This window comes from Aquarana catesbeiana, linkage group LG03, assembly GCF_042186555.1.
Source record: "Aquarana catesbeiana isolate 2022-GZ linkage group LG03, ASM4218655v1, whole genome shotgun sequence".
NCBI lineage: Eukaryota > Metazoa > Chordata > Amphibia > Anura > Ranidae > Aquarana > Aquarana catesbeiana.
Window position 1 is genome coordinate 561,715,709 of NC_133326.1, and position 24,979 is coordinate 561,740,687.

Genomic DNA, 24,979 nt, shown 5'->3' on the forward strand with positions numbered 1-24,979 from the left:
TAGGTACGCTACAACTGTTATGCCCTGTGCCCTTAACCTGGCTAGAGATGGGGCCAGCACTTTGGTGAACACCCGGGGTGCTGTGGCTAGCCCAAAGGGCAGGGCTACAAACTGGAAATGCGGCTGTTCTAACTCGAACCGCAGAAACTTTTGATGAGCGGGAAATATAGGGACATGCAGATATGCATCCCTGATGTCGACTGATGCCAGAAGTTCTCCTCCTAGGATAGAAACTACTGACCTGATGGTCTCCATGCGAAAGGAGCGGATCTTCAGGAACTGATTTAGATTACTTAGATCTAGAATGGGTCAGACGTCTCCACTTGGTTTTGGTACCATGAAAAGATTTGAATAAAACCCCAGACCTTGCTCTTTTGTGGGGATCTGTATGATCACCCCTTGAGATATTAAATCGGTCTAGTGCCTGAAACAGATGGTCTTTTCTCTGGATCTTTGGGAACGCTTGACCTCAGGAAGCGAGACGGTGGAAAGTCCCGAAATTCCAGCTTGTACCCCAGCATTGCTGTGGAGATGATCCATCTGTCCTGAATTTCCTTTTTCCAGACTTCTGAAAACTGCAGAAGTCTCCCCCCCCCCACCTTGGTGAGGGGGGTTGCTTCTTCACGATGAAGCTTTAGAATTCTGCTTTGCAGGTTTCCAACCCCAGGACTTCTTTTGAGCCTGGGTTTGACCCTGAGGTTTTCTTCTAGTCTGACGGCGGAGGCCGTCTCCACTGCCTAGAGGCGGAAGCCCCTGGTGCAGGGGAAAGAGCCCGTTTAGATGAAGGGGTGTTTATACTTTCTTTTGACTGGCAAGAGTACTTTTCCCACTAGAAATTGTTTGGATATATTTGTCCAAATCTTCTCCAAATAGCCGCTCCCCATGAAAAGGTAACCCAGTTAGGAGGTTTTCACATGGTGCTTCAGCTGACCAATTTTTTAACCACAGGATTCTATGCATATGCACAAGCATAAGGCGGGACGCCTGGTGAATAGAATCTTTAATGGCATCTATGGCAAAGCATAATGCTTTTGGTAGTTCAGCCAAATCCCGAGCTTGTTGTACAGGAAGTTCTCTAAGGGCCTGTTTAAATTCGTCCTTTAGGGATTGACAGATGCCTATTGCAGCAACTGCAGACCGAGTAACGGCACCTGCCATGGAAAAAGAAGATTTTAACAGGGATTCCAACTTTTTATCTGTTGGATCCTTAAGCATTTGTGCATTGTCTACAGGACAAGTTAGGCCTTTATTCACATTGGAAATCACAGCATCAACTGCTGGTATTTTCCATCTTTTGGAGAATTTCTCCTCCAGGGGATAGAGAATTGAAAAACTCTTAGGAGGGAAAAAATGCTTATCCGGGTGATCTCATTCAGCAAAAATAAGCTGTTCTAGTAATGCATGTGCAGGAAACGCATGCGAAGGCTGAAGAGGTTCGAAGAAACTGAGCTTTCAGGAGACTCCGTCAGGGGCAGCATGAAAGTGGAACGAACCATCTCCTTAAGAGTTTGTATCAACAATTTCTCAGATTGTGAGGCTGAAAAAGGTTCATCTACCGTTGTTTCCTCCACAGAGGAATCATCGGTTTGTTTTTCCTCCTAATTGACAGAGTAAAACCTCAACCTGAGACCACTGTTCCCTTTGCAAAGGTTCTGAAGTTGGGGAGGGGGATCTAGCACAGCGCTGATGTCCCCCTAACCCTTTGGTCCCATCAGGGGGGAGAAAGAAAACATTTTGCAGATTTCTTTTACCTTGAAAATTTCCCTGCACACGCTGCTGCGACCACACACAGACTGAGCTTTACAGTGAAGACAACAGAGTAAGGTATGTGCATAGACTCCCTCTACTGGAGAATTAAGGCATGACATTTTTTCCCTAATGGAAGAATACATAGATGTTTTTAATACCCAAGTTTCTTCCCTTACCTTATCCCCGCCGCAGGATTTGCTGAATTAACAGACAATCCAACCCTCACCCATCACGGCGGGCTGCGTTTAGCAAACCTTCAAGGACTGGGTCCCTAGATACTGGGGTTCCAACTCCCTTCAACCTGTAAAAGCACCCTACTAGGAAAGCTAGGTAATGTAGCAAGACCAAAGCCCTGGGTTCCAGCCCTACAAAGAGGCGTTACAGGCAAAACCTCATGCTTCATATACGAGGCCTCAGTTACCATCCTTTTAGGCCTCAGTGGCACTTTGGATGGACCTGGTGTATGGAGGCTATTTAAATCCAGCATGGATCCCTCCTGGAGCTCCTCAGAGCACATCTTCACTCGTGACCAACACCTTAGACACTGGCGAAAAAAATCAGATGTACTCCTGGAAGGAGGAGGGGTTATACAGGGAGTGAACTTCTTGGATTGGGTATACCAGTGTCCATCACCTGAAGGTGGCCTATAACCCATGAAGTAATTACTTAAGGCTCTGTGTCCCATGATGTACGATAAAGAAAAGCATTTACCCGCCAAGGGCAGCCACTCAATTTGCAACTCAAGTTGCAGTGACATTCTCCCGATCAACACTTGAGCTATAGGATCCTCCTCATGTGGACAGACATGGGGCCCACCCTTGAAAGTTGCTGTATGGAATCTTCCATGGCCACTACAAAGAAACTCTAGGCCCTCTGTAAATCTTCCAGGAACTGCCAGATGACCTGTTACTTTTTGTCTGATTCTCTAGAATGGAGCATACTCTTTGCCCAAACTTTAATGGCTTGACAAACTCCAAGCCAATTTCAGCAGCTGCTGAACATTAACGAGTTTATATTTTGAGATCATATCATATCCAAATGACGAATCACAGTAAGAGTGTATATAGGCAGATCTTATTTTCTTAAGCCCGGATGAAGGGGGCAATGTGTGGCCCCCAAAAGGCAACCAATATATGCCTTGTATTAAAATCTCATTGTGGACTTTAATCCTTTGGTGTAGAACTTCCACTTTTAAAATTAAACATTCTCCAACATATCAGAGGCACTTACTAGTTCAATACTACAGGTCCAGAAGGCCCAATCTTTATCCATCATGGCTGGTGTGCCCCTGTAAGGTCTTCAGGGACTTTACTGCCCTCCAGGGAGACCAGTATCCTGAACATGTAGAAAACCCTGCCAGCAAGCTCGCCATATATATTGCACCCTAGACCGCTGCCCACAAGGTCCAGTGTCAACTGGCAAAATTACATGCCATCCTCGCTCTTGCCTGTAGGCACTAGGTACAGTCCCTCTCAACCATCAAGCCGCAGCATACAGACTGGATGCAGTTCTCCTCCACTGTATCAGGGGTGTTCATAAAGGCCATAAAATAAAGGAAATCTTTAGAGACATCACAGGCAAATCCATTACCTAAGGAGACTTGCTAAAAACTGAGTTAGCTTAGCTGAGAGGGGTTTTATCCAGGAGGGGACTTCATGCTGTTTTTTTTGGCTGCGGCTGCTTTATAAAGGAACATGTTTTTGTTCTTTGTTTATTGAATTGAAACAAAGTAGAATTAAGCTTTAACAGCGTGGGTTACAGTTAAACTCTTGTGCACTTACCAGTCTGTCTCTCTTTGTTGCCCACTCCAGAGACAGCAGAGCGGACTTGGAGATGGCAGATGCCTTGGTCTGCATAATACCATCGATGGACCATACTTTAATCACGCCATCAACATCCAAACTGGCTACCCTCCTTCCTGAGCAATCCACCCTGTGGGAAGGAAGTACAGAAACGTTAGTGCAAAGCTTATGCTGCTGAATACAAGGTAATCCAAGTAATTCTATTTTTGCCCAAACATCTTACACCAGTAAGGGTATGTAGACTAAGAATGTGAGTGTCTCAAAAAATGCTAGTCAAGCAGCCACAGTCAAAAGGCTTATACTCTTTGGATGCAGTGTCACCTACCTTCATTTTCCAATGTAAACAAAATTAATGGTCATGAGAAAAATGGGTCAAATACATTCGGATAAATTATCACTAATGTACTATACTCCATTTAAATAATCTGAGTGTCGTAAAGCAGCAAAGCAACCCGCATCGATGTATGTGTTCTCAAGACAAGAGCAGGATTTTATGGAAAAGATGATGAGTGAATTATTTCAACTACAAGGAGAAACTTTTTCAATTTGCCTCAATATATTTATGCACTTTTGTACAATCTTTAGAGAAATATACAATATATCAAAGCCCAATGTCAGCTAAAAAGGACACACACTTCGTACTGGAGAAGGATCTGGGGGTTTTGGTAGTTCATAAGTTCAATAAATAGCATGCAATGCCAAGCTGCGGTTTCCAAAGCGAGCAAAGTCCTTTCTTGTATTAAAGAGGAACTGCAGTCTGCTCACAGAATTTGTAATAAAAACATCTTTGTCATTCTGTAGCTTCCCTCGAACCACTCTGCATATTATTTGATCTATTAACTGTGATTCTGTACGTGCCAGATATGCTTCAGAAAGCCCTCTCCATGAAGTCTGGCTGCAACCAGTGCAAGATATCATTTTGCCCCTGTTCAAATCATTAGTAAGACCTCATCTGGAATATGCAGTTCAGTTTTGGGCACCAGTTCTTAAAAAGGATATCGAGGAACTGGAGAAAGTGCAGAAAAGGGCAACCAAACTGATAAGAGGCATGGAGGAGCTCAGCTATGAGGAAAGATTAGAGAAACTGAATTTATTCTCTCAAGAGGAGATTAAGGGGGGGGGGGGGGGGGGTATGATCAACATGTACAAATACATAAGTGGTCCATATAGTGAACTCGGTGTTGAGTTATTCACTTTACGGTCATCACAGAGGACAAGGGGACGCTCTTTAGGTCTAGAGAAAAAAAGATTTCATCTCCAAATACGGAAAAGGTTTCTTCAAAGTAAGAGCTATGAAAATGTGGAATAGACTCCTTCCAGAGGTGGTTCTGGCCAGCTCAGTAGATTGCTTTAAAAAAGGCCTGGATTCTTTCCTAAATGTACATAATATAACTGGATACTGACATTTATAGGTAAAGTTGATCCAGGGAAAATCTGATTGCCTCTCGGGGGATCAGGAAGGAATTTTTTTTCCTGCTGTAGCAAATTGGATCATGCTTTGCTGAGGTTTTCCGCCTTCCTCTGGATCAACTGTGGGTGAAGGATTGTGTATATGGGATTGTATGAATTTTTTTGGTTGAACTAGATGGACTGGTGTCTTTTTCCAACCTGACTAACTATGTAACTATGTAGTGTGTTTCTGCAGAAAGCACAAAAAAAAAAAAAAAAAAAAAAAAAAAAAAAAAAAACCTCATAGGGGGGAACCAGGCCAAAGACATTTAGTAGCGGCAGCATGCTTTTTTTTTTGTATCACCTGTCACAATGGGGTTAAAAAAACTAAAATTAGTCCTTTATTAATACAAAAAGAGCAGATAATCGCTACTCTAAGGGGTTCATTTATACTGTGAAACAGTGAACATAAATAATAAATATATAAAAACATGAATCTATATGAAGGGTGGAAGGGAGATAGAAATCTTTTATATTAAAGTTTTCATGGATATGATCATTTTAAATATAATGCACAATACTGGTAAAAGTTTACTTTAAATGTAATTGTAATGCCTTCTATTACCTCCAGTCTATCAGCCTCCACCTTCTCTGGGTTCAGATGCTGATCTTCCCTGCACACAGTCTAAAGTAATTTTTTTTCTTTTAACAAACATGTTATACTGTGTAACGGTTTTGCACAAAGCGGCCCGGATTCTCCTCTTCTGGGGTCCCCCACCGGCACTTCTAGCTCCTCCTGCCTTTAGAGTGCCCTAATAGCAAGCTGCAAAGTATATTATAGCGTGCCGCTATATTAATTAAAAAGGCGAATACTATCTATCTCGCTATCTATCTCGCCATCTATCCATCGATTTAGCCATCTATCTCGCCATCTTTTTTTTTTTTAAACTATCATTTTCGATACCAAAATTTCCATTTGGTGCACCTCTAAATATTTTCCTTCACTGGCCTGAGTAAGGACTCCGGAAAGGGAAACACAGACTTATGACTTCAGGGGCCTGAGGGCAGCATAGTAGGTGTCAAAAGGCCTCAGGTTGGGCACAGGAGTCTAGCCCATGAATATCTAGTCCACATGATTGTAGGTGACTCTACTATTTCCTTTAAAAAGAAAACATGGTGTTAACTATTCACATATCGAAGTTTGTATTTTAACTGTGTTGAACTCTTTGGCCTGGCATTCTGCTCGTCTACTATAGTTTGACATATTGGTGACAAAGCAGGTACCTGCAATGCATGATGGATGAGTGATGCTCTCCATATTCGTCCTGGCTCAGCACTATGAAGGGTTGCTCGGGTTTCTCTCCTCTTGCACCGTTTCCCCCGACACCCCTTATCAATGCCTCTACTGGGTCTTGCTGAGTTTCAGGGCGAAGCTCAGGTTCTGGCTCTGAAATTTCAGGCTTCTTCTCTGTGCTTTGCTGTAAGAATTAAAGATACAGTTTATCTCGTCTATGCTGCGATGTATGGACAACCAGTGCTTATCTAAACTTTGTTGTTGTGATCTAGAGGTTAGTAGCAACAAACCAGTGAATGCAACAGGGACAAAAGACACACACTCCCGAAGTGTTGGATTCCATAGAGCAGGTGGGAGGCGTGCCATCAGATTAATACAGGAGAATCTCCTGTTTACTCGGCAGCGTCTGTAATAGGAGGGCCTGTCTCCTGGTCTGGCATTGGACGACTGTTCTATCATAGGAGACGAGATTTTGCTTCAAAGAGGCCGCCGCGTAAACAGGAGATTCTCCTGTATGTAATGTCAGCGCTCGTCCTGCCCCCCTTCCTGTCCCCTCCGAAGCTGCAGATGGGCATGGATCAGGCTGCATTCATGGCAATGGGGAGGCTGCAGATGGGCACTGACCCTTATTTTGCTTCACAGTTCTTTATTTATAAAATTTAAATTTTTTTCCTGAAACTTCCCTCTTAAAGTTAAGGTGCGTGTTATACGCCGATAAATACGGTATATCCAAATAACAGGAACACAAATCATCCTTAGTCCTGGGCGGTGCTCGAGGATTCATTGGGAGCCACAAAAGAGATAGAGATGACAGAGACACACACAAGTTCATCTCTTCACCACACAGCGGCAAGAGAATTCTTGTTGGGCAGTGTATTAGGGCTCGGACGAACACACTTATGCCCTGTACACACAATAGGGTTTTCCGACAACAAAATCCATGGTGTTTTTTTCCTGACGGATGTTGGCTCAAACTTGTCTTGCATACACACGGTCACACAAATCTTGTCGGAAATTCTGAATGTCAAGATCGCTGTGACGTACAACATGTACGATGAGCCGAGAAAAATGAAGTTCAATAGCCAGTGCGGCTCTTCTGTTCGATTCCGAGCATGCGTGGAACTCTGTGCGTCGAAATTGTGTACACACGATTGGAATTTACGAGAGCGGATTTTGTTCTCGGAAAATTTAAGAGCCAGATCTCAAATTTTGTGTGTCAGAAATTCCAATGGAATATGTCCGATGGAGCCTACACAAGGTCAGAATTTCCGACAACAAGCTCCCATTGAACATTTTCCGTCGGAAAATCCTATCGTGTGTACGGGGCATTAGGATGAATTTTAATGGTTCAAAGAACGTCAGGCAAAATGGTCAGCCCTCATCCATGTTCACTTCATCAAAACTGGCCCTCTATGAAAAAAGTTTGGACACCCCTGCCGCGGGAGCCTTTGGGCAGTGGTCTTTGTTCATTATACCAGCAATTGGAAGCGCTGGCCTTGGGAAAGGTATTTACCAACTTTTTTTTCCCCTCAGGCACAACTTTTATTGCGACTTTAAAGGCCTGTTTCGGTTGGCTTTTGAATCCCCATACAAAAGTCTATGGGAGTGCAAAACCCAGGAGGTGGTTGACTGCACCGGTCATCGAATTCTGAATAAGCTCAGAAGTGTCAAGTTGATGCCATCGTCAAAAGCTCAAAAGCCCATTGGCAAAGGCCCAAATTTTGGCTATAGGGAAACTTTAAAAAGTTTTATGTATAAAGCTTGGAGTGCAGCTGTGATAAAAATTAGGTACTGGGTTTCATACAAATTTCAGATTTATATGGAAGATACACACCACAGCAAACAGCGTCACTGCAAAATATATGTAATGTATGTAAATTCCAGCAAGCCTAAATCAGATATCCAGATTTATTTTCTCATTCAGACTTTTTTTTATATCAAGTAATTTAAATTTATATCAAATAAATTAAAGAGTTTTACATAGAAAAAAAAAAATTACAAACATTAGTTCAGGGTTGTTCTCAATCAGTTTAAGCCATCCATAAAAATGTTGTAATTGGGAGGCCAGATAATATAATGTGGCATTAAGGACTAAAAAAACACTTCTATCCTTAGAGAGTTGGAGCGTACCAAGTTTAATTCTAGAGTGGCCATGTTTCCATAGTAATTCCCTGAATTGGGCGTCTATTGTTCTAAATATAGGCTGTGAAAGCCATACTGGACAGTTGAGCAACCGGTAAAGTAATTGTGGCATCCATATCATCCTTCATTCAGACTTTAGCTCATGTTCAGCTGGTATAAACATATTTTATTGAATGCATCCATATGTTCATATCTGGGAGCAGTAATTTTGTGAACATTTAAGGAATGGCTGGAATATCAGCCACTAAAAAGAGTCAGGTAAAGAGGACCTCTGCTCACTTGAGACGGTGTCTTAGCGAGGAGCTCTTTCCTCTCCTGAAGCCGTCGCTGTCTCTGTTGCAATAAGGTCGGATCACTGGCACTGGGCACACCAAGAACACTCTGCACGCTCTTCACCTCCTTGGCTAGGCTGAGCACCTCTTTAGTTTTCTGGGCCTTGAAGGTAGAGAAGCACCATTAAATACTGATCAGATGATATAGTAACAGAAAACTAAACCATCTATACATTATAACAGCAAGGTATAGCAAAGTGGCTGTGTTCGTTCTGTTTATAGATACACAGCAAACAAAAAAATTACAAACCTTTAAACACTAGTGAGGGTACACAGCATATCCACTAACTGGCTCTCATTTTCATAATGTGCTCTCCTATTGCACGGATATGTATATTTCTAGTCTGATAGCCTTTTATTCTATGCTATTATTTTTATCTTCTGGATAGCGCTAACTCTAGACTGAAAAATCAGGCAGAGTATTCTTTGATTCTAAAAATGCCCTATATATGAGCCCACCGCAGCCATGCCTTCACACATTGGAGTGCAAGAAGGAAAATGCAAAGGGCGTGACACTGTACTTCCTGCAACTAACTAAAAGTTAATCTCCAGACAATACACTTTTGAAGAGGATTGGACACCCAAACTTTTATTGCCATCTCTGTACCCACTGGGAAGATTAACCACTCTATTTGCAATGGTGACCTTTGATGGGAAATCCAAAATGTTAGAGTTATTCCCAGAAAGGCGATGGAAGGTATTCCAATGGGGACACCTAAGGTCTAAGGGGGGGAAGCATCACACCATGGGAGATTTACCTGCAACTTCCCTCTGGGACAGGAAGTGAAGAGAAATGTTGAAACCCAATGGTACAGGGACATGGGAAAAATAAAAAAAAGAAGAAGTGTAGAAAATCCACACTAGGTAAGTGAAACTCAAAAAACAGTTTGCTAAAAAAATTTGATAATTCTCGAAATACAACCCCTGGCAAAAATTATGGAATCACCAGTCCCTGAGGATGTTCCTTCAGTTGTTGAAAAAAAAGCAGATCACAGACATGGCCAAAAACTAAAGGCATTTCAAATGGCAACTTTCTGGCTTTAAGAAACACTAAAAGAAATCAAGAAAAATAATTGTGGTGGCCAGTAACAGTTAGATTTATAGAACAAGCACAGGGAATAAATTATGGAATCACTCAATTCTGAGGAAAAAATTATGGAATCACCCTGTAAATTTTCATTACAAACACTAACACCTGGATCAGATTAAATCTGCTTGTTAGTATGTAGGTAAAGAGGGTAAATCATCACGCCGTGTTGCACAAGATGTTGGTTGTTCACAGTCGGCTGTGTCTAAAACATGGACCAAATACAAACAACATGGGAAGGTGGTTAAAGGCAAGCATACTGGTAGACCAAGGAAGACATCAAAGCGTCAAGACAGAAAACTTAAAGCAATATGCCTTGAAAACAGAAAATGTACAACAAAACAAATGAGGAACACATGGGAGGAAACTGGAGTCAACATCTGTGACCGAACTGTAAGAAACCGCCTAAAGGAAATGGGATTTACATACAGAAAAGCTAAAAGAAAGCCATCTCTAACACCTAAACACAAAAAAACAAGGTTACAATGGGCTAAGGAAAGGCAATCGTGGACTGTGGATGATTGGATGAAAGTCATATTCAGTGATGAATCTCAAATCTGCATTGGGCAAGGTGATGATGCTGGAACTTTTGTTTGGTGCCGTTCCAATGAGATTTATGCAGACGACTGTCTGAAGAAAACATGCAAATTTCCACAGTCAATTATGATATGGGGCTGCATGTCAGGTAAAGGCACTGGGGAGATGGCTGTCATTAAATCTTCAATAAATGCACAGGTTTACATTTAAATTTTGGACACTTTTCTTATCCCATCTATTGAAAGGATGTTTGGGGATGATGAAATCATTTATCAAGATAACGCATCTTGCCATAGAGCAAAAACTGTGAAAAAATTCCTTGAAGAAAGACATAAGGTCAATGTCATGGCCTGCAAACAGTCCGGATCTCAATCCAATTGAAAATCTGTGGTGGAAGTAAGAGCCCTTGCACACTGGGGCGGGGTCGGCGGTAAAACGCCGCTATTATTAGCGGCGTTTTACCGTCGGTATGCGGCCGCTAGCGGGGCGGTTTTACCCCCCGCTAGCGGCCGAGAAAAGGTTAAATACCACCGCAAAGCGCCTCTGCAGAGGCGCTTTGCCGGCGGTATACCCGCGCCATCCCATTGATTTCAGTGGGCAGGAGCGGTAAGGGAGCGGTATACACACCGCTCCTTCACCGCTCCGAAGATGCTGCTGGCAGGACTTTTTTTACCGTCCTGCCAGCGCATCGCTCCAGTGTGCAAGCCCTCGGGGCTTTCACACTGGAATGAAAGCAGCGGCACTTTCGGGGCGGTTTGCAGGCGCCATTATTAGCGCAATAGCGCCTGCAAACCGCCCCAGTGTGCAAGGGCTCTTAAAGAAAATGGTCCATGACAAGGCTCCAACCTGCAAAGATGATTTGGCAACAGCAATCAGAGAAGGCTGGAGCCAGATTGATGTAGAGTACTGTTTATCACCTCAGTCAATGCCTCAGAGACTGCAAGCAGTTATAAAAGCCAGAGGTGGTGCAGCAAAGTACTAGTGATGTGTTGGAGTGTTATTTTGTTTGTTTTTCATGATTCCATCATTTTTTCCTCAGAATTGAGTGATTCCATAATTTATTACCTGTGCTTGTTCTATAAATCTAACTGTTACTGGCCACCACAATTATTTTTCTTGATTTCTTTTAGTATTTCTTAAAGCCAGAAAGTTGCCATTTGAAATGCCTTTAGTTTTTGGCCATGTCTGTGATCTGCTTTTTTTCTACAACAATAAACAACTGAAGGAACATCATCAGGGACTGGTGATTCCATAATTTTTGCCAGGGGTTATATATGTGCCAAAGCAGCGCTATAGATCAAATATGCAAATAATTGCAATATGAAACAGCAAATAAGGCGCAAAAAGTGCAATATGGAACAGCAAACCATAAATGCAATATAAGACAGCACATAATTAAACATGCATGTTCCAATAAGAAATAGTAGATAAAGTGCCACAGTGCAATATGGAACAGCATTCAATAAACTGTGGATATACATCCAACACGTAACCATGCATAAAATGAACAACACATCTGCAAACAAATGGCCAGTAAACCTGTACAAAGTAAAAGTAATCTGAGCGGCTACAGAGCCACTGTATTACTTTTTCAGGTGACGGAAGGGGGTCTTCTTCCTGCCGCCACCTTTACTGGGTTCTACCATCCTATCAGGGAGGCCGGTACCAATGCAACTGGCAGCATCAGCTTCCCTATACACAGTGAGAGGAACGGATATTGTTCCTCTCACTATGTTATGTCAGAAACCAGAAGTGACGAGGTTGAAGTTTACAAGCTATTACCGGCTTGTAAAAGCATCGGATTAAATCAATCTCGGCTTCATCAGATGCTTTGGAGGTCAGAGGAGAGATATAGGGTCTAATAGATTATAGAAAAAGATCTGGCAATAGGGTATATTAAAGCTTAAGCCCAGGTTCACACATGTGCGAACACAGACATCGCATGCAATTCGCACCCACACTGTGGTGCTGATCACTTGCAATGTCTGTGCAATGTGAGTTCAGCCATACAGTTGTATGGCTGAACTCGCATTGGATTCACAGGAAAATAGCGCAGGGACTTTTTTTTTTCCCCTCGCACTGCAATCGGATCGCATGGGTGTTATCACCCATGCAATCCAATTCCTGTGCGAGTTCACTGCGATCTGTGAACCGGTCTGTGGGTGTCATTAACATTGTATTGACACCTGCAGCGGTTCGCAGAGGGCAGTGTGAACTGCCTGCGGGAGAAATGCGATGCGGGAACAGGCGATGGAATCGCGCTGGTTCCCGCATCGCACATGTTAACTTAGGCTTAAACGCCATGTCATTTTTATCTGCATGTCCGGTAATCTCCAGCTGTTCAATGCTGCAGTGTGTTATGACCAAGGCCCGAGAAAGGGCTGAAACATCAGCCTTGTTTTGGCTTGGATTCCCTTAGATGTCTTAATGGATCTACAATAGATTACATAAAGTTTTAAGCGTTAATATACCATAATGTCGGACTTTCTATTATCTATATTGTGGAGTGGCACGTGCGGCGGCATCCCAGGCACAGGTATTTTACCCTGTCCAGTCAAGTATATTTATTATTTGGTTAGTAGAATCACATTTGTTTAGTTTGAAGCAGGGGCGTTGCTAGGGGGTGGCTATTGGGGCTATAGACCCGAATCTGGGGCCCATAGCCCCGAGTCTCTTGCTGCAGGGTCCCTGACTAACCAGCGGGTAGCGGCGGGCAGGCTGGCTGCATGAGAGAGGCTGGAGGAGAGGAGAGAAGCGAGTGGGCAGACGAGCAGAGATGACATCTCTCTCTGCCCACTCCACATCAGCGCTCTTCACAGCCGGGCCTCTTCAATTTTGGAGCGAGGTGCGTCGAGCAGCAGAGAAATGACATAATCTCTCACTGCCCGTCACACATCAGCGCTCTTCGACCCTCACAGCACGGTGGAGTGGAGGTCACGTGCTTCCTGTCATCGTGGAGCTCCACTTTGCAGCCAGACCCCCTTGCTTCAATGTCGGAGGTGCAGCGGGAGCAGCGATATGACATCTCTCACTGCCCGCCCTGCATCATCGCTCTCCTGCTCTTACTAAATGGACCAGTGCTGTCAGCCTGCCACCAATGCAGTGTCAATGCACATTTGGTGGCACTGGCTGGCATGGCAAGTTACAATCCACATCAGTTGGCAGGTGACGTGGCAAGTGACAATCTGCAAATGGTGACAGGAGATGTGGCAATCTGCAAACTGAGCCAGGAGACGTGGCAAGTGACAATCTGCAAATGGTGGCAAGAGACGTGGCAAGTGACAATCTGCAAATGGTGGCAAGAGACGTGGCAAGTGACAATCTGCAAATGGTGGCAAGAGACGTGGCAAGTGACAATCTGCAAATGGTGGCAAGAGACGTGGCAAGTGACAATCTGCAAATGGTGGCAAGAGACGTGGCAAGTGACAATCTGCAAATGGTGGCAAGAGACGTGGCAAGTGACAATCTGCAAATGGTGTCAAGAGACGTGGCAATCTGCAAATGGTGGCAGGTGACGTGACAATCTGCAAATGGTGGCAGGTGACATGGCAAGTGACAATCCACATCTGCTGCCAGGTGAAAGTGACAAGTGACAATCCACATCTGGTGGCAGGCGACATGGCAAGTGACAATCCACATCTAGTGGCAGGTGACGGTGGCAAGTAACATGCTGTATCTGGTGGCAGGAGATGTGGCAAGTGACACGCCCTGGTCTCCCACTGATTCTGCAGTATGGGGAGTTGAACCACTTCATTATATATTAGAAAGTAACAATAGAAATAATGCACTTCAATCACCCTGACACCATATCAACCATGGTGCCATGATGATTGAAGCACCAACACCAACCATCGCCCGTGAAAAATTGCTTAGGTCTCCCCCTAACACATGCAAAAAGGTTGGTGACTGCCGCTATGGGCTCTAGCCCCAGATCTTTTGCAGACCTAGCAACGCCCCTGGTTTGAAGTATGGGGTTTAAAAGACCTCAGCTCTCTCCATAAAGAGGACTTGTCATGCCCTATGCCATCACAAGGGATGTTGTTCATCCCTTGTGATAGCACTAAAGTTGATCAAAAATGATTAAATCTACAGAGTAAAAAAATAAAAATAAAGCCCACCCGTTCCCACACGTAAATGGGAATGCACTCAAAAGTCCCGCACGCACATGTAATCGGTGATCACACCACATGCGTGAGGTATTGCCGCAAATGTCACACTGAGCAATAATTCTAGCGCCAGACCTCATGTGTAACTCTAAACTGGTAGCCTGTAAAAGGCTTTTAAAGAGTCAGCTATGGAAATTTTTAGGCAACGTAGTTTGGCACCGTTCCACGGGCACACACAATTTAACCACTTGCCAAAGGCTCGCTGTAGTTTGACGGCGGCAGAATGGCTCCCCTGTGCAAATCACCGTAGCTTTACAGCGGCTGCTTCAAGGGGTATAGGGGGGCGCGCGCGATTGCTCCTTACAGAGCTAGAACTGGGGTGTGTGTGTGTGTGTCCCCTGGTTCTGGCAGGGGAAAGGAGACAGATTGCGTGTTCCTAGTAAATAGGAACAACGATCTGTCTCCTCCCCCAGGTAGTCCCATCCCACCCTACAGTTAGAACATGCTGAGGGAACACATTTAACCCCTTGATCACCCCCTAGTGTTAACCCCTTCCCTGCCAGTGACATTTATATAGTAATCAGTGGCCATTTTTAGCTCTGATCACTGTATAAATGTCAGTGGTCACACAAAAGTGTCCGATCTGTCCGCTGCAATAAAAAAAAAAAAAAAAAAAAAAAAAAAAAAAAAAAAAAAAAAAAAAAAATCGCAGATCGCCATTACTAGTAAAAAAATAAAAATGCCATAAATCTATCCCCTATTTTGTAGACGCTTTAACTTTTGCGCAAACCAATATACGCTTATTGCAAATTTTTTACAAAAAAATATGTAGAAGAATATATATCGGCCTAAACTGAGGAAGAAATTTGTTTTTGTTTTTTTCATTTTGGGATATTATAGCAAAAATTAAAAAGATATATATATATTTTTTTAAATAGTTCTTTTTTTGTTTATAGCGCAAAAAATAAAAGCCACAGGAGGTGATCAAATACCACCAAAAGGAAGCTCTATTTGTGGGGAAAACAAAAAAAAAAAAAAGGACATAAATTTTAAAGCGACGCAGTGCCGTATCGCAAAAAATGGCCCAGGCAGGAAGGGGGTAAATTCTTCCGGGCTGAAGCGGTTAAAAGTGTGACAGGTTTGGTATCCATTTACTCGGTGTAACATAATATTTTATGTTTTACCAAAATTTTGTTAAAACATTAAATACATTATATTATTAGTATTATATTGTGTTTGTGCCCACATTTAAGTGTATATTATTTCCAGAAAATGTGTTTGATAAACCACTGCGCATATATTGTGTGAAGTGCAACAAAAAACATTTTATTCTCCAGGGTCTCTGCTTAAAAAATTGCACGTTTCAGTCAGTTTTTATGCATGTTGACATCAGTTTTCATGCACATCACATACCCTGTTGATACCAATGTTGATTTCATGCAAATTTTTTTTTCCTTGCAGAAGACAGCATACACATTGCAGATTCCTGCGCAGAGAAAATCTGCACGTTGTGGTGTGAACAGGGCATACAAAGAAGAGTTTGTGTACAGGAAAACTGACGTCTCTGCACCATGGTGTGAACAAGGCCTTAGTCTGTTCCTTAATTTTTGCAGAAAAAAAAAAACAAATGCCTACCCAAGAGTCAAAAAAACAAAAGAAACCCATTAAAAGCAGAGTTCCACCTAAAAATGGAACTTCCGCTTTAAGGGAGGTGACCCCCTGACATGCCACATTTGGCATGTCATTTTTTTTTTTTAGGGGAGCCGGTACCCTGTTTTCAGAGGGTCCCAGCTCCTACTTCCTTGTGGCACAGGAAGGGAGATCACCTCTCCCCCCCCCCCCCCCCCCCTCGGCAATCATCTGGGACACGTTACAGGTCCCAGATGGATTGCCCGGCCAGACGCGGCTCGCGCAATGGGTGCCCAGCTGTGAAGCCAAAGCCAGGCGCCAACGCTTACAATGCTGGCGCCGCAGAGAGGAGGGGGAGACGAGTGGTGCTTCATTCCCTCGCTTCGCTGGACCCTGGGACAGGTAAGTGTCTGATTATTAAAAGCCAGCAGCTGCAGTATTTGTAGCTGCTGACTTAATTTTTTTTTTTTTTTTTTTAGTAGAACTCCGCTTTAAGGTTCTCAAACTGCCAGACCAGCAGTATTTACATCTGATCTTACCTGATTGTTTGCTGGCTCCTTCTTAAGTGGCAGTGCAGTGGAACTCTGCGTTGGTGAGGATATGGTAGCTGGTGGAGGCCTGGAAGGCACAGCCTTTTTACTCTGCGGGAGCAAGGAGGAGAGGAATCCAGAGGACTTTTGGGACTGGACCATTGATCCAGCATGCCTTTGACTTGATACCATGTTACTATGAAAGATAAAAAAACAGACCAAATCCTTTATGAAGCACCTGGAGCTTCCTATGATTAGCATTCTAGTCTTGTAGCACTGGTGTCTAGGGTTTAATTTCTCCTATGAATGCTGTTTTTATATTTTGTATGTGTCCCACCCAGTACTTTTTCAGAGGACTTTGAGTTCACCTGCTTGCTTGTTTTGGATCAAGCAAGGAAACTAAATCTAAACTAGTGTGCATGTGTGTGCGCGCACGTGTCCTTGCATCTATATTAGTAACATAAGACTAAGCACAGGCACTGAAATCAGTGCCCAATATACACTGTTAGGCACACTTAATGTTAAACTAGATGAATAAAATTAACAGGCAACTAAACCTGCATCTCACCAGTACTTCACTTACAGCTCAGAGTCCCCCAGCCGATCCATGTTGGAGACATAATGAGGCAGCTTGTGATGCACTATGGGGCCATCGTCACCTTCTTTTCTCAGTCTGTGAGCCTCCGCCTGAAGAGCAAAGATCTAAAAAAACAGAGACAGGATTCAAACACACAATTCAAAATTACTTTTTTTTTTTACAATCACTTGAAACAAAACTTCACAAAAAGCATCTTTCTCAGTTATCTTTTATTTCCATGGAGATAGGTTGCCCGAGGACACAACCCAATGCTGAAAGTGCTAACACATCATTAACATTATGCAATAAATGAATAAATGACCATAATAATGACAAGCAATGCAGAACTGATTAGATAGAGTCCATAAAAAGTTCATAAATATTGAATAGTTCATAAGCTTCAAAGTGCGGTTTCAAATTTCCATTGTGCTGTATAAAGTGCCAAGTGCTGAAAAAACACAAAATATTCTGTGCAGTCCGTGCTCTTCTCGGTGTGCCCTCTCACTCACCAGATATAATGGACTCCCTTGACAGAAATCACAAACGCTTGTGTAGATGGCTGGGCTCTGTTGTCCCATGGGCTGTACCTCAGACTGTAGCGTAGATTGTTCTCAGTGTACCGTCATAGGATATGAATAAATGGCAGAGAAAGCGATGTAGCATAATTCAGTTTATTAACCATAAAAAAAAACAATATTCACTCGCATGTTAAAAACACTGTAGCAAGTGTAAAAGCCTGGAACCAGAAGTAACCATTGTTAGTGAGTGAAACTCCTCCCTCACACACCTAATCTGAATGAATAGCTCAATGACTACAGAATGAAGTAAAAAAAAAAAAAAAAAAAAAAAAAAAAAAAAATTTGATCTAGAAATATTTGTGGAAGGTACCCATCTCCATACGCGTACACATTTCAAAGACACTGACAGAAATGGATATATCCCTGTCAAAAGTGGTCATCACCCAAAATGGCTCAATGGTATCCCTAAGGGACAAATTATGCGCATTAGAAGGAACTGTGATTCAGTACAGGATTTCAACACACAAACAGAATTATTGATGGATAGATTTGAAGAAAAAGGGTATAAAAAGACACATTAGTTAAAGAGCAGGTCAAGAACATGAGTAGAGAGGAAATACCAATAACAAAACAGGAAAAATACATTTGGGAGATTAATTTTAGCACGGTGTTCAACAAAAAAATTCAAACAAATTGAAAAAACCATATAAAAAACATTGGCCCGTACTGAAGAGGGACCCTATACTATCAAAAAAATCTAGTGGACAAACCTTGTTTTGTTTACAGGAGACCACCTACTCTTACAAATAATTTGGTGGGAACTGTACCTGACCCCCCCCCCCCCCCCCCGAAAAGACTGTCACTTTTTTGATCTAGATGTTTTTTTCAATTGTGACAGGTGTATGATTTGTAGAACATGCTCTTCAAATAGGAAAAGGAAAACTACTGATTCCAGTCTAACACCACAGGAAAAACCTTGATTTCATATGATAGGTGACATGTACTATCTTTTGGAGTGTACTTGTGGTCTGCAGTATATCGGAAGAACCACGAGACAACTAAAAATTAGACTTATGCCGCGTACACACGACCGGACTTTTCGGCATCAAAGGTCCGACGGAAAGAATCCGGACAATTCGATCGTGTGTGGGCTTCATCTGACCTTTTCTGTCCAAAAATCTGACGGACCTTAGAAATAGAACAAGTTTCAAATCTTTCCGACAGACTCGATTCCCATCGAAAAATCAGTTCGTCTGTATGCTAGTCCGATGGACCAAAAACGACGCAAGGGCAGCTATTGGCTACTGGCTATGAACTTCCTTATTCTAGTCTGGTCGTACATCATCACGTTCGAAACGATTGCACCTTGGTGTGATCGTGTGTAGGCAAGTCCGTTTCGTTGGAACTCCGTCGAAAAGTCCTTTGGAGTTCAGTCCGACGAGAAGTCCGCTCGTGTGTACGTGGCATAAGAGAACATAACATAAGAAAATAATCTTACCATCATAGTCTATCCAACCATTTTAGACTACATCATAATAGGGACCCCATACAACTCAAATTTTGTGGGATACACAGAATAAATAGACATTGGAGGGGGACACGTATGAGAAGAGCCATTTTCTCAGAATGAATCAAGATGGATATACCAGATGGGTATATTGATGCCCAGGGGGTTAAATGTAGAGATGGATGTTAACCATTTCATCTCCTATTATAATTTGTTTAAAGTAATAGGGTTAATAATACCTCCAAAATGTAAATTTATGAGTCCATTAGAACAGTTATCAAAATAGTAGATTAGAGCCAACCAATAGTGATAGTAAAGCCTTAAAATTATATTAATTTCCAGGAACTTAGTACCCATATTTTAGTAGATTATCTAGAAATTCCTATGTATTAGGGATGCATCCAACCATTAGATGGGGATATTATTAGGGTTGTCCCGATACCGATACTAGTATCGGTACCGATACCGAGCATTTGCCCAAATTACTTGTACTCGGGCAAATGCTCCCGTTGCTTCCCCCGATACCTAGAGGACAGCTGTGATCGGCGGTGGGGGAGTTACAAGATTCTCCCCCCCCGCCGGCTTTCAGCTGCTTTAGTGACATACAGCGGTGATCGCTTACCGCTGACTGTCACTGCATCCTCCTCCATGCCCCCTCCTTTCCTCTGTCCCTCTCCGCTGCCCCCCTCCGTTCCCCTCTCCTTTTCTGTGCCTCTCCGCTGTGACTGTCCCCTCCGTTCCCCTCTCCTTCTCTGTGCCTCTCTGCTGTGACTGTCCCCTCCGATCCCCTCTCCTTTTCTGTCCCCCTCCGTTCCACCGTCCTCCTCCTCCTTGCTTTGTGAATAGACAGAGTCAGCTGACTCTGTCCATTCACATAACTGAAACATTGTAATCTCCTGTGATTGCGATGTCTCAGTTTATGAATGGAGAGGAGCCGCTGTCTTCTCTCCATTCATTCTCAGTGCAGCTGAGGCTGCAGAGAAAGGGACTGGGGAATCTCTATCCTCTGCCTCTTTCTCTGTCTCAAGGGGGAGATATCAGAGGTCTGTTAAGACCCCTGATATCTCACCAAAGCCCCCCAACAGGGCTGATAAAAAAAAAAAAAAAACACATATTGCAATAAAGTATAAAAAAAATATTATTTTAAAAAATAAAAATTGTAAATAAATAAAAAAAAAAAAAAACAAAAAAAAAAAAACCACACACATACACCGTTCACCCGCTCCCCACCCCCCAAAAAAGAAAGCACTGTTAAAAAAAAAAAAAAAAAAACCCAACACACTGTCACGTGACATTAAAAAAAAAAAAAAAAAGTATTGGTAATCGGTATCGGCGAGTACTTGAAAAAAAGTATCGGTACTTGTACTCGGTCCTAAAAAAGTGGTATCGGGACAACCCTAGATATTATTATGTAAAAGTACTTAAATTATCTAGCATCAATCATACCCGAAGAGAGTATGAATATTTCCTGCGGAAATTTTTAGAGTCGATATGACTTAAAGCGGAGTTACAGCCCCTTTTCAAGGTGGTCTTAAACTAAACTAAAGACCACCCCTCGTTTTTGTATATCTCTCTCTTTTTTTTTTCTTACCTACCTTTAGAAAGAATAAAATTTACTTCCGTCCTAGCCCGGCTGCGGCGCAGTATGTCACGTGTTCTTCTGCAGCAAGCCCTCCTCCTTCTCCCCCGCTGCCTTCTGGGACTTGTGTGTGTCTCAGAAGATGAGCTGGCCAAAGCGCAGCGCGACTCACGCATGCGTAGTAGGAAACCGGCTGTGAAGCCTGAAAGCTCCACTGCCGGTTTCCCTTGGAATGGTGGCGCCTGCACCCGAGACGGTGGACGAATCGGCCTCGGGTGTCCAACATTGCGGGCTCCTTGGACAGGTAAGTGTCCTTATTAAAAGTCAGCAGCTACAGTACTTCTATAGCTGCTGACTTTTAAAAAAAATAAAAAAAATTGTGGCTGGAACTCCGTTTTAATCTTTGTAAGCATTCACTAACCAAAAAAAATGTATATCGTAAAAACCATATAGGTAATCGCAGAGAATTTAATATTGGGGTGGTTAGATTCCTTATCTAGCCACTATAAACAAAGATTTGGTTCAGAAAAGGTTCACCAAACCTGAATTACATATAATTTTAATCTCTATTTTTAACATTTATTTGAAATCATCCATTTGTTTGTTTAATTTGACCCTTTATTAATTCATCTACCTCAAACTGAAAGGATATATACAGTTAGAGACATTAATTTAGTTCTGCGAGTTCTTGGTGTACTAAGATGGAGGATTCAGAAGAGGTGAAGCCTAGTGCACCTTTAGAATCAGACACAGGAAGAGGCTATGACATAATTCTGTAGTCATTGAGCGATTCATTCAGATTAGGTGTGTGAGGGAGGAGTTTCACTCTATATACTTGCATACAACACCACCCGGGGACATCCTTTGATACCGTCTCGTGGGAGGGACGAAACGCTTCAGTTGACCGCAGGTGGTGATGTCACTTCCGGTCGGCGAGTCACAAGTCAGTCAATGGTTACTTCACATTCTGGGGTTTAACACTTGTTACAGCATTAACATGTGAGTGGATATGTTTTTTTTTTTAATAAATGGAATTATGCTACATCGCTTTCTCTGCCATTTATTCATATCCTATGACAGTAAACTGAGAACAATCTACGCTACAGTCAGAGATACAGCCCGTTGGACAACAGAGCCCAGCCATCCACACAAGCATTTGTGACTTGTCACGGGAGTCCATTATATCTGGTGAGTGAGAGTGCACATCGAGGGGAGCACGTACTGCACAGAATAATTGTGTTTTTTCAGGACTTGGCACTTTACACTGCACAATGAAAATTTGAAACTGCACTTGAAGATTTTGAAACTTATGAAGGATTTGTGAACTTTTTATGGACTCTAATCAGTTATTATGTATTTATTATCATTATTAATATTGTCATTTATTGCACAACGTTAATGATGTGTTAGCCCTTTCAGCATTGGTTAGTGCTCTTACGTTGATTTTCACATTCGAAGGCACATTCACCTTTTGAGAGTGGCAACCCATTTATTACATTTATTTAAATATTTGTTCACACAATTTCTCACCTATCCATTAGCGCAGGAGTATATCCTGGTGTGTTACACACATCTATATACCCACCAACTCTTGCCTGAGGACACAGAAGGCTCCAGTCAATGGAGTAACCAAAGAGTCCTGGTCAACAAAAGGGTCTACAGAAGTCATGAGCTCGTTACCATTTTCTTCAGTTAGCTCCCAGCTATCAAGCAAAGGTGATCACTTTTATGGTACCGTAATGTGTGCTTGATCGTCAAAATAGACCCTTGATGTCTACATAAAGAGATTGTGTTACCTGTGAATCCATTTGGCAAAGCTTTAGTCGACACAGGGCTTCACTCTTTAGCCCTATCCCACTCTAGCAGTCCTCAGTTTTGTAGTAAGCAATGCAGAATAACAGTATAGGAGGGGGAGTGTGTTCTGTGTGCCAATAAATGTAATTTACAGGTAAGTAAAAAAAAGACAAAGATAAGTAATTTTAGAACTTTTTCCACCTTAATGTGACCTATAAACTGTACAACTCAGTTGAACAACAAACTGAAATCTTTTAGGCGGCGGGAAGTAAAAATAAAAAAACTAAAACATTATATTTGCATAAGTGTGCACACCTTTAAATACTTTGTTGAAGCACCTTTTGATTTTATTACAGCACTCAATCTTTTTGGGGACAAGTCTATCAGCATGGCAGATGTTGACTTGGCAATATTTGCCCACTCTTCTTTGCAAAAACACTCCAAATCTGTCAGATTACGAAGGCATCTCCTGTGCACAACCCTCTTCAGATCACCCCACAGATTTCCAATTGGATTCAGGTCTGGGCTCTGGCTGGGCCATTCCATAACTTTAATCCTCTTCTGGTGAAGCCATTCCTTTGTTGATTTGGATGTATGCTTTAAGTTGTCAAGCTGAAAGATGAAGTTCCTCTTCATGTTCAGCTTTCTAGCAGACGCCTGAAGGTTTTGTGCCAATAATTACTGGTATTTGGAACTGTTCATAATTCCCTCTACCTTGACTAAGGCCCCTGTTCCAGCTGAAGAAAAAAACGCCCCAAAGCATGATGCTGCCACCACCATGCTTCTCTGTGGGTATGGCGTTCTTTTGGTGATGTGCAGTGTTTTTGTGCCAAACGTATCTTTTGGAATTATGGCCAAAAAGTTCAACCTTGGTTTTATCAGACCATAACACATTTTACCACATGCTTATGAGAGACTTCAAATGCGTTTTTGCAAAATTTAGCCGGGCTTGGATGTTTTTCTTCATAAGAAAAGGCTGCCTTCTTGCCACTCTACTGCATAGCCCAGACATATGAAGAATATGGGAGATTGTTGTCACATGTACCACACAGCCAGTACTTGCCAGATATTCCTGCAGCTTATTTAACTGGTTTCCAACCGGCTCACGCTGATATACTGTGGCAGAATGGCTCCCCTGGGCAAAAACCCATATGGGTACGTCCATTCCTTTAGCAGCCAACAGAGGGCGCGCGCCCGCTGCATGGCAGGGGTACCTGATGCGCTTGGCCGACGGGCGCGATTGCGTGTGCAAGCACCAGCAAGGGGATTTGTGTGTGTAAACACACAAATCCCTGTGCTGTCAGGGAACAGGAGCCATATTGTTTGTTCTTACTAAAAAGGAAAAACGATATATGTCTCCTCTCCTAGTTAATCCTATCCCCCCAGTTAGAACGCAATAGTAACCCCTTGATCGCCCCCTAGTGTAAACCCCTTCCCTGCCAGTGACATTTACACAGTAGTCAGTGCATTTTTATAGCACTGATCGCTGTATAAATGCCAATGGTCCCAAAATAAGTGTCAAAAGAAAGTCTCTGATCTGTCCATCACAATACCACTAAAAATGGCAGATCACCGCCATTACTAGTAAAAAAAAAATAGGATTTTTTAAAACAGCTTACCTGTAAAATCCTTTTCTTTCGAAGGACATCACGGGACACAGAGCCACAGTAATTACTGATGGGTTATATAGGTATCACTGGTGATTGGACACTGGCACACCCTATCAGGAAGTTCAACCCCCTATATAATCCCTCCCCCTTGCAGGGATACCTCAGTTTTTGTAGCCAAGCAATATAGTGTATTAGAAGAGGGGCGGGACCTCTGTGTCCCGTGATGTCCTTCGAAAGAAAAGGATTTTACAGGTAAGCTGTTTTAAAAAATCCTATTTTCTTTCTCGAACAGCACGGGACACAGAGCCACAGTAAATTAAATTACTGATAGGCTGTCCCAGAGCAATGCTACCTGAGGGGGGGGAACCACGACCAAGTAGGGTGCAATCAGACCTGAGGACCCTGTACCGCTGCCTGCAGCACGCTACGCCCAAAGGCGATATCCTCATGCCTTCTCACATCCACCTGATAGAATCTGGTGAATGTATGAACTGAAGACCAGGTTGCGGCCTTGCAGATTTGAGCCATAGAGGTCCGGTGATGCACTGCCCAAGAAGCACCAATAGCCCTTGTGGAATGTGCACTGATCTGAAACGGAGGAATCTTCTGTTTCAAACCGTAAGCTTGAATGATCAACTGTCGAATCCATTTAGAAATGGTAGCTTTTGACGCTGCCTGTCCTCTATTGGGACCCTCTGGCAGCACAAACAAAACATCCGTCTTGCGGATCTGAGCAGTTGCCCCTAGATAGGCCTTAACTGCTTTTACTACATCCAACGAATGTAGAGATCTCTCTT

At 42.8% G+C, this 24,979-nt stretch overlaps 1 protein-coding gene across 2 annotated transcripts in view; it reads right to left on the reverse strand.

Annotated features, from left to right (window-relative positions):
- Positions 1-24,979, reverse strand: part of WDR91 (WD repeat domain 91) — a 102,146-nt gene that overhangs the window by 28,052 nt on the left and 49,115 nt on the right. For both annotated transcript variants that reach the window (XM_073621789.1, XM_073621788.1), the window contains 5 exons: positions 17,181-17,299; positions 16,607-16,793; positions 8,656-8,811; positions 6,225-6,418; positions 3,531-3,681 (listed from right to left, as the gene is read on the reverse strand). In XM_073621789.1, coding sequence (XP_073477890.1) covers positions 3,531-3,681; positions 6,225-6,418; positions 8,656-8,811; positions 16,607-16,793; positions 17,181-17,299 — 807 coding nt within the window. The remainder of the gene's footprint in view (positions 1-3,530; positions 3,682-6,224; positions 6,419-8,655; positions 8,812-16,606; positions 16,794-17,180; positions 17,300-24,979) is intronic.